The 10,766-nt window shown below is 37.4% G+C and overlaps 1 protein-coding gene across 1 annotated transcript; it reads right to left on the minus strand.

Moving 5' to 3' along the window:
* Window positions 1-1,162: 1,162 nt before the first annotated feature.
* On the minus strand, window positions 1,163-6,646 carry LOC116134585. Its single transcript, XM_031420272.1, has 3 exons — window positions 6,603-6,646; window positions 2,729-6,277; window positions 1,163-2,417 (listed from the first exon to the last, which is right to left on the minus strand). Exons 2-3 carry the CDS (start codon window positions 6,236-6,238, stop codon window positions 1,527-1,529), a joined length of 4,401 nt encoding a protein of 1,466 aa, XP_031276132.1. The 5' UTR covers window positions 6,239-6,277; window positions 6,603-6,646; the 3' UTR covers window positions 1,163-1,526.
* Between the last annotated feature and the right edge of the window lie 4,120 nt (window positions 6,647-10,766).

Here is a 10,766-nt window from a genome sequence, read left to right on the forward strand (position 1 = left end):
ACGATTTCCACTTAATCTATTAAATTAAACAATAAAACCCTAACTGAATACTAACAAGAGGGGGAAAATTGTTATTTATGTAGGGAATTTTAATAAATTATATTTTCAAACTTTAATAATTTCCTACATCAATTATGACATCTCATTTTGTAATACTGTATATGACTGTTAAGTAGCTTATTTTCCGTTTGTGTTTACATGAGATATTCCCACACAAATCCTAACAAAAAGTTGAACGGAATTACCATTTAGGGGTGTCTATAATGTTCCCTCTGAGTGAGATTTTTGAATAAAGCTGGGGTGGTAAATGATTTTTACCCATTTCATGACTATTAAAAAAATATTACTCTATTGATATTCTTATATAAATTATTTATGTATTTATTTTTCATTTGATTGACAGAATATCTATGTTATTCCTATTTGTATAATGAAAATTAATGGCATTATGTAACTCTAAATTTTCATCCCATCTTAAATGTAACTCCGAACATAAAAGTTTATTTCACCTCAGTAACTCAACATAAGAACTGATGAATCTGCATGCTGCTGCTGGTTTTTTCGGATGCTGCCATTGCGGTTTAGCAGGTTCGGGATGTTTGTATCCTTTTTTGTTTGGGTGCCCTTGAGGCTCTGGGCAGTTTTTGAGCTCTGGCTCTGATGAGGGCTTGTATATAGTCTCCATAGTTAGTTTAATAAGGGAGAGGATTGTTTCTTTTGTTAAGGATTGTATGATCCTTGGTCTCTTTGTTCTTTTGGGGTGAGCTTTCCCTCGCTTGTTCTAGGGTAGCTAAGTTTCGGAGTTCTACCGTCATTAGGTTGTAATTCTCGGTTGCCGAAAAATAACAAAATCAAAAGTCTTTCCAACTTTCTGGTTGTATAAATAAATCATATAAATATTTGTAGGCAAAATCTGCAACTTTCATAAAACACATAGTGACAATAAGGTACATCAAAATTGCATTCACATGTACTCAAAAAGTCAAAACATTGTCACATCATCACTTCTACATCCAAAATTTACAATATGCAAGGACCCAAAACATCCCTCTCAACAAGATTAGATATGCTCACTCTCAATAGGCAAGGGAAAACAAGAAGAAAACTTCACACTTCAAGAAATCAAACTAAAAACTCATTCCTGAAGAAATCAACCAAAAAAAAAGTTAAACCAAATGCATCCCCTACCAAATACAATGTGATAAATAACATGAGTCAACCAAGCCCATCATCGTGGAAAAAACTGAGGAAAACGCAAACCATCGATATATTTCTACCTCAGCTTATTTTTGGATTCTCGCTGTCAATCTGAATTACTGGAGCTTGAGCAAGAACAGGCACGAGAATTTCATCTCCACTTACATGATTTTCCTTCTCACCATTGGATATACTTAAACTAGAACTTTTAGATGTTTCCTCAGACACTTGTTTTGAATCATCACCTGCTGTCACACTATTTTCCAGCATAACAGATTCAACAATACTTGATGCTTCAATTTGCTTAGTAGAAACCGTTTCTTTTTCTTTCATTTTTGATCCTCTGATTCCAAGGGTTTCAATAACTCAACCTGATTACTTTGTGAAACTTGCTTCAAAGCAGAATGAATATCCTCTAGAGATCTTGCGTTGAGAACAGGAAAGTCTGAGCTGATACCCGCTGGATCTGCATTTTCACCGACAACTACCTGATCCTCAAGCACACTGGGTAGGATGACTTCCTCCACATCTACTCCTTCATCAAGTTGCTTAAATGCCAAGACAATATCTTGAACTGATTTTGCTTCAAGAATTGGTAGCTCTGCATTGGTTGCTGCTGGTATGGAATCATTGGGAAATGACTCAGCATCTGAGATATTGATCTCCTCGGGTGTCAGTTCAATATGGTGTGACTCACCAACTTCTCTAACGCTAAAGTCACCAACAGTGTCTAGTTCAGACAGCAATCCTTCATCAATTTCTCTTAATTCATCTGCTTCTTCATTGAAGTTTTCCTCATCAATGCGAGGACCATATGATTCTACCAAAGAACTGAAGTGTTCTTTGACCTGATCATGGTCCCCATATACAACTCTATCAAGGATTTCATCTTTGACATCCTCTCCACCAGGAGATCTATCTCCAGTACTTCCGAATGTGGTTGAACCAGAGTTAGACGTTAAGGATGAAGAAGTTTTCAAAGTTTTTTCCTCATGATTAGGAACTTCAGAGACATTTGCAATGTTGAGAATGCTTACTTTCTCCCCATCCGGAGATCCACTTTCAGAACTCTCGAATGGGGTTGAAGAGGAATTGAAAGTCTGAGATGATGAATTTTTCAAATTTTCCACCTCCTGAACATGATCAGGAACTTCAGATACATTTGCATCGTTGACAATGTTTACTTCCTTTGTAGTCTCTGTCAGGAGGATAGGTGCTTCCTGCATGATGTCAAAGAAATCAGTACAAGTCCTATACAAGCTATTTAACATATTTCACATTGCTACCCATGATATCAAAAAGTCACTTGATCAAACCAGCAGAACCATTTTTTTGACAAATATAAATAAAGAAGACAACTATCAAGAAAAGACAATGTAATGTTGATTTCTTAGCAATGACAGTGCACAATTAAGGCAATAAGCACAACCATTAAACAAATTATCATCCAGTAAGCATGACATGACATTAAAAAAAAATGGAAGGACAAAATACTCGGATAAATAAAGCAAAAAACAGTAACATTACTCACCTGGGTTTCATCAACGTCATCATAAGATGGTGATTTATCTGACCAAGATAACTGCTTCTCCAATTCAGATGTGGATATTTCTTCAGAACGAACATCTTCATTACTATACTTGGCAGAAATCACCCTTAGACCAGAATCAATCTTTGACTCAGATGATTGGACTTGATCCTTTTCAAGCTCATGAGTTTCTCCCTTATCTAATGAATGCTCCTGTACACGATCAGCCTCTAAAGAATGATGAACTGTTGGAACTTGCACAGTCACAAGGGGAGACTGCTGTTCCACTGGGGTAGACAATGTGAAGTTATTGGAATCCATATGCTGGGAACTCAAAGGCACAGAATCCAAACCCTCAGAAACATCTAGGTGGCCATCAACATGAATATCTTCATCAAAACTTGACGAGTGGCCTTGACCTGGTTCCTGCAGAAAATGTCTATCCTTGTCTGTCATGCCTTCCTCTACTGACTTCTTGTCTAATGAACTTGACAAGTGGACTTCATCCAGTTCAGGTTGCACAGTTTCTTCCTTATCTTTTGTTGTTTCCTGTACAGGCTCAGACTCACTGCTGCACAGAGTAACATGTTCAACCATCATTGAAGGTTTTTGCCCCTCTGGGGCAGACAAACTTGAATAGGAGTCAGAAATCTGATCATCAGGAGCTGCAGAACCAAACTTCTCATCCAACTCTTGATGATTCTCAGAATCATGACTTAATGAGACAACTTGATCCTTTTCGTGGAGAAATTGTTCTCCCCCATATAAAGTATACTCCTCTACAGGAATAATGTCTGAAGAGAACAGCCTCACAGTGGCTCCCTTTTGATCATCAGTGTTTGGATCAATACCTGAAGAACCAACCCTGTTAAGATCATGCTCTCTCGTCTGTGACAATGCAACTTCCCTTAATGATGATTCATCTTCATCTGCTGCATGACCTTCTGAGGAGCCTGTACCCACCTCTTCAAAATCATCAGAAGTATCCTTCTCGCTTTCCTCAATGTGTTGTTCAGATTCATTTGCATACACAAGCATTCTAGTTATTTCTAGTTGTGTATCAGATGAAATGGAGGCAAATGACAGGAATTTCTCCATTTGTTGGGGGCTTGAATCAAATACAGGCTCCCTCTGTTCCAGCACCCCGCTCATTAATCGAAATTCCGACTCCTCAAGAGAAGTACGAGTTGAAACACCTGATTCTTCAAAATGGTTGGCTTTAGGCTCCAAACTCATCAATCCTCCTCCTCTCATATCAGAAATTTTATCATTTACTTCTGACAATGATGAGAAGCTTGACCCACTACTGTAATCCTCTTCACCTGGTTCTGTTTTCAGATGAATTTCTTTTGTACTGAGTTCCTTAGGAGTAGGCATTGCTTCTGTTCCAGGCAAACTCTCCTTCACATTAGATTCCTCAGGAGTAGTCATCCCTTCAGTCCCAAAAACACTCTGTTCCTTTTCATGGTGATTCTCCACACCCCCTAAATTAATTTCAACCTCATTGTGGTGAGCATCCCTATTCTCAGCTTGTTCAATATCTACAGCATCGACATCTTCAGAGGATTGGCTTCCAAATTCAACATGATCAGTGGCACAGTCCATGTTAGAGATCAATTTTGTCTCCCGAGAAACATCTTGTTTGTTTGGCTTCTTGTCCTCCTCATCCACCACTGAATTTACTGACTCAGTATCAGGAACAGAACTTACTTTTGAATCACTAATTTCACTTATTTGTCTCTGAAACGTGGTATAGCTCATTCCTTCTGAAGAAAATTGTTCTGGTACTTGTTCATGGAACTGCCGGTCCTCTTCATCAACAGCTGAACTCAATGATTCAGTATCAGGAACAGAACTAATCTTTGACTCACTAATTTCACTTAATTGCCTCTGGAATGCAGAATAGCTTGTTCCTTCTTCTGAAGAACACCGTTCAGGTACAAAATACGGTCTCCAGCTGAAGTCTTGCCTTTCCTGCTTGGAACCCCCAAAAACAGATGCTCCTATGCTGAAGGTTTCATTCCTTCTGTATACTGCTTCCTTTGGTTGAACAGCTGTGAACTCTTGTTGGAAACTGTCTCCTTTGAGATCAGGTTTTTCTTCATTTGGGTCGTAAGGAAGATCAAAAGGATTTCGTCTGGGCAATAGAATGGAAGGTGCAGAACCAGGAATAGCCATATCACCATAGAGATCATAAGGAAGTTCAAATGGGTTTCGCCTTGTTGTTGCAATAGGTGGAACATTAAATGGAAGATCAGTACTTTCTAAATCTATCAGATTCTTCTCAGTCATCAATCTCAAGTTTTTACGAGCTCTTCTCCTAGCAATAAGATTCTCTAGACGTTGGTTCCTTTCAAGCTCTGAAGTCCCCAAATCCATGAGATTCTTCTGATCAACCTCTGTCCATTTAATTGCAGATTTACTTTCATCCTCATTTTCCTCCTTTGCCGCTTCTCCTTCTTCCTCCTCATCATCATTATCATCCTCACCTTCTCCTTCTCCGTCGTTATCACTTTCCTTAGACTCAACGCTTTCAATATCACTCTTATGGGACATCCGCGAACCAGCATCTGATTCATCGTTAGATATATGGACAGGTTGAGGAGCTTCCAAGTCTAGAAGAGGGTGGAGCTCATCAAGCATTGGGAGAATGTCAGCCATCGAAGCATCTGGTGAGGAACTTTCTGCCCCACTAGACCCTGAATCCAGAGACTCTTCGTCATCATCATCATTGTCATCATCATATTCTTCTCCTAACCGTTTCCAAGACATGCCTCTAGCATAATCCAGCTGATCTTCCTTGAGTGCATTAATCAACTCTGCAGGAGATTTATCATTTTTGACCTCAAGATTATTACCTATATCCTCAGAATACAAATTATCTACCACCTCCCCACCAACATCATTCAACTTTTCTTCAATCTGTGGTTTCTCCTCATGAACTTCCCTTTTCTTCTCAGTCTCCAAATCATTCAATTCTCTCTCAACATGCTCAATCACTTGCTTCTCGCACTGAATTTCCCTCGAAATCACATCAATCAATGGCATACAATCAACCAAACCACCATCTTCCTCAACCTCACTTACTCTATTCTCCACTAAAATTGACTCATCAAGAGCATTCTCTGCCACGTCCCTTCCCTTTCCTATATATCTCTCCACCGTTGAAAAACTTCCAATCACATCTCTCTCAACAACAGTACTCTCTTCTACAACCCCAGTTTTAAAAGAAGCAATCTCATAAGTGCTAACCTTCTCTTCTTTCTCAATTTCAGGTATGTTTGGTTTTCCCAAACTCAAAAGGGCACCAAGCAACATAGCAGTACAAACCAAAACAGGAGAGGCAGAAACCAAAAGGGAAAAGATAAAAGGAGATGATCTATACAGCAGTATCAAAAAACACATAAAACCCACAAGGAATGGATGATTACAAACTGATCTATAGCAACTTCTTATTGAAAAAGCCATAACTTTCCTGATTTGAACCCCAATTTTCATTGCATCAACTCCCATTTCACTCTCCAGATAATCTTTACAACAAGAAAAATGTGTCTGTTTCAATAAAATAAAAAACAATCCATCAGAAACAAATCCTCATCCAGTAGATCCATTCACAACCAAATTCAAAGAAAACATATTAAAAGACGAAACATATAACAACTAAACCATAAACCCCACTCAAAAAATGCAATCAAATAAAATTCCAATCAATCAGAGGATGATCAGCTCAACAGCTGAAACCAAAAAAAATTAAAAAAAAAAAAAAAATGAAAACTTGGTGATTGATTGATCATAAAGTGAGAATTTATCCACCGGGAGAGAGAAAAAAAATCCAACAAATGAATTAGAAAAGAAAGAATGAAGATGAACCGATTACCTTAAAAACCAGCGATGAGTCCAAAAGGTTTGTGATGGGCAGAGTGTTTGGTTTACAAGAGTGGAAGTTTTTGTTAGGAAGAGAAAACAAAAGAAAAGTTGAGATTGAAAAGAGAAAAAAGTGAAGGAATCTTGTTTCCTTTTTGGTAAACTTTATATGGGTTTGAGCAAGAAAAATATAGCTATGGAGCGCTGTGTTTTGTATAATCTATATATGGGGCGGCACATAAAGAAGAAAACTGAAAATGAATGAAGAACAAAAGTTACTTAATTGTTATTTGTTTTATTTTTATTTTCTCCCATCCCATGCAATATTAGATTTATCTAATGCTTAATCAATACATGCCATTGGATTAAACATTAGTGATGATTGATCTGATCAAAAGTAATTTTATAACAATCAATTCGGACTATACATAGATTTATAAAATTAATTATATATACTCTTTTATGTGTCAATTATTTAATAATAAATACAAGACACGATATGAATTTAAATGTCTTAAGCTTGAGTCGTATATGATATTAAATAATATTGAAAGTGAAATTGAGATTAACAAAGTTCAATAATATTGGTCATTATCGAGATCAAATGACCAAGTCTAAAAGCAAATAAATAAATAAAAGTCCATCTTGTGTTGTGTTGGGCACATAAAATTTAATAAACCGGTACCGTCCTATTATTATTAAATTATTAAATAACGGAAAATGGTCTGAATAAGGTGTGGAATGATCATTACTTTCCTTGGATAAAGGGGTGTCGATTTTATTCTCTTCTTGCTTTCTTCACAAGTTTGCGGTTTCAACATGTCAGCCTGTCACGCTATTTCTTTTACTTTTATTTAATTATTAAGTATGGCGCGATAAATAATTTGTCACCTATGAAGTTTCCGGTGAATCCTCCTTTGTCCTAATGATTATGGAATTGACATTGTGATCCCTGTTAGTTAAGGGATGATACATTCTATTAAATGGTATAAGGTCACTTTTGTCTTCTAACATAAATAAAATTATAAAAAATAAAAAATAAATAAACTTTATTTTGTGCGGGAAATCGGGAGTGGATAAATCCTTCCTTGGTATGAGGATATCTTCCAATATAGGCTCCATGATCAAAAGCCGAAGATCACACTCTTTCCTATTTTATCGAATTCGAGTATATATCCATAATGGTGCTATATAAATCCCCTTATAATTTGTTTTGGCGGATGGCGATGGTGACGGCGAAAATAGGTCACAAAGAACTTATTAGAAACTATTGTAAAGGCATACACTTACTTTTTATATTCAATAACATAATAGTGGACTTAGATTTTGCATTATAAGTAGTCGAACCACTTTAGAAAGTCTATTTTGTTCTTTAATATTTTATGTTGATTACTGTACATTCATCATTGCATTATTCTATCGTTGATCCATTAGAATTATGTACACATCCTTCATGGTTCTAACATTGTCAATCACATACCTCTGGTTGGTGTAAGTCTTTGCATAAACATTTTAGCGCTAGAAGGAGGGCCCTTGCAAAAGCTCTTTGTGTTTCTCCAGTGGATCTAGTTCTACTATTTGAGAATAGGGCAACATCAATCACGACTCACACAACTAGTTCAAAAGTAGGACTGAAATCAGTCGCACCGACAAACTAGAAACCATCAATGAGGAAGTTCAAATTTCTCCATCGATATATCCAGTAGTGCCACCGAATCCAAACGTGGTGGCGACTTCAACTACTCCCCCAACCAATCCACAAGTGATGGATATGATTGGAACATTGGTGACAATAGTCCAAACCCTACAATAGCAAATGGCCACCTTACAAAAGGCAATATTAGGGCATCAGGCTCCAAATCAGTAGAACATACCTTAGGGGGTGAGAGATGACCCACCCTGGTCACCTTGCACTGCAACACCAACTGAGAGTTCTGGCTCGATCAGCAAGCAAAACCAAAGGCGAAGGCGAGATCAAAATCCTTTAAGGCTCCAGAAAGAGACCAACGTGGAAATAAAAGCCAACGACAAAGAGATGCCCATAACTAGCGTGAGGGTTGTACCTCGTGCCAAGAAAGGGATAACTTCTAGAGAGACGTACACAACCAATGCGATGATCACACCTCACGCCAAGAAAGGGTAGTCTCCATCCTCGACAGATCCCACTTACAACCTGAGCTACCACAATACAGAAGTCTCGCACAATAATGGTCGCGCAAGTGTGTTTTGACAGAATCGAAAAAATGGGTCAGCCTGCACTCAGTTAAATGTATTGCAGGGTCATAATGGGTCCCTTGTAGAAGCCAAAAACGGAGACCCAACAGTTAATCAGTTGAACTAGTAGTAGCAAATTCTTAACGGCCTTCGAGCTCACCAAGATAAGCAGTATGAGGGGTATGGAGAATTCTCTCTTTCAAAAGTGGTGCCCGAGCACCCCTCCGTCCAAACTTCAAAATGCCAAGCATGTCGGTCTTCGATGGGAAAGGTGATCCCTAGGATCACCTAAGTGCATTCAACGACATGACAGAGTTATAGCAAGCCTCCATTCTCGTCAAGTGTCATTGTTTGGCTGTGTCACTAATTGAAGAAGTGAAAAGATGGTTCAAAGGTCTCCCAATAAGCTTGATAGAATCTTGGAAGCAACTTGCCATGCTATTCCTCCAAAACTTTCAAGTGAGCATGTGGTTTTCCATGCCGTTAAATTACTTTGCTCTTTCACAGTAACAATTCCAAATGTTAGAAAATAAAAAACAAATAAGCTAAATGCTACAGAGGCCACAGGGTATGATAAACTTACCAACATAGAGGTGCGAAGTTGAACCAACCCTATAGGGGGCATCTTATTAAAAGACCATATGAAGTTCAAATTTAATTAAAAGTCTATGTAGTTTTAAAGTGTTAACTAAATAGCCTTATTATTGATTAAGGTTAATTATACATGATTTGGTTAATTACGATTAATGAAGTATTATGTAATATTTTAAAAATTCTAATATGTCCCCAAAAACCTAAAATTCTTGCAAACAAACCCAAACATAACATCTTCTTCTTCTTCCTCCCGCCATTAACGTATCCCTCCCTTGGTTGCTGTTATTCTAAACTTCGTCTACATCTTCTTCTTCTTACCATTAACACTATCTTTTTCCTCCACCATTAACATCTTTTTCGCCACAGATCTGCCTCCTCCTCCTCCTAACATTTCGTCCAAGTATGTGTATCTCCTCTTTTCATTTTATATTTTGATTTACAAATATTTAGTGATGGATTGGGTTTGGGTTATGATTTTGATTTAGTTGTTTAGGTTGTTGGGTTGTGTTTGATGTAATGCAAGTTGAAACGAGTGAAGTTTGTTGAATATTTTCTTGCACTGTGGGTAGCTTGGGGTGGTAGCACCGATTATAGGTGGAGATGACTGAAAATGTGTTCTGGATCTGATGGATCGCTTAAGCGATCTGGTATGTCGGATAATGCAGCAGATCGCAGATCGCTTAAGCGATCAGGTATATGGCAGAAGATTGCTTAAGCAATCTGGTATGTTGTATAATGCAGCAGATTGCAGATCGCTTAAGCGATCAGGTATATGACAGAAGATCGCTTAAGCAATCTTCTTTAAGTCTGGTATATTGCAGCATATCGCTTAAGTGATCAAGTATATGGCAGAAGATCGCTTAAGCAATCAAGATTATTTATACGAGATCGCTTAAATGATCTAGTAAGCGATACACCACATCGCTTAAGCGACTCTGCAAATGGTTTTTAAAATCTATCAACCCTTAATATATCAGTTAATAATTTTTGTTTTCTTACATTATAGGTACTTGGCTATTATTAGACATGAGATAAGTTTTTTTGGGTGTTAAATATTTTGGTGAGTGGGTGGAGGAAGAAAGTTGCTAGAATTGGATTGGGAAGAGCAAACAAGTTAAACCAATTATGGTGAGTACAGAAGTTAGTTTTGATGAGTTAATTGATGAAATCATTAGAAGAGGCGGGTTGAGTTGCTCAAGTAGTGATATAGTTGTGAAGTATGTTTTAAATAAAATTTTTAAAACATACTACTCCTGCCATCACAATAAATTTTTCAACACAATAGCTATATCATGTAAATGTGTGATGACATTACATTTGTGTTTTGAGAAGCTTGAATAAATCATCATTTATATCATATTAAATAAAA

Source organism: Pistacia vera, unplaced genomic scaffold (genome assembly GCF_008641045.1).
Source record: "Pistacia vera cultivar Batoury unplaced genomic scaffold, PisVer_v2 Contig29, whole genome shotgun sequence".
Lineage (NCBI taxonomy): Eukaryota > Viridiplantae > Streptophyta > Magnoliopsida > Sapindales > Anacardiaceae > Pistacia > Pistacia vera.

What these genes read in the sequence shown, in the direction of transcription:
- LOC116134585 (XM_031420272.1), bottom strand. Translation starts at nt 6,238, where the DNA reads ATGGGAGTTGATGCAATGAAAATTGGGGTTCAAATCAGGAAAGTTATG. An exon ending in ATGACGTTGATGAAACCCAG is followed by an intron (nt 2,418 to 2,728) that starts GTGAGTAATGTT and finishes GACATCATGCAG; the next exon opens with GAAGCACCTATCCTCCTGAC.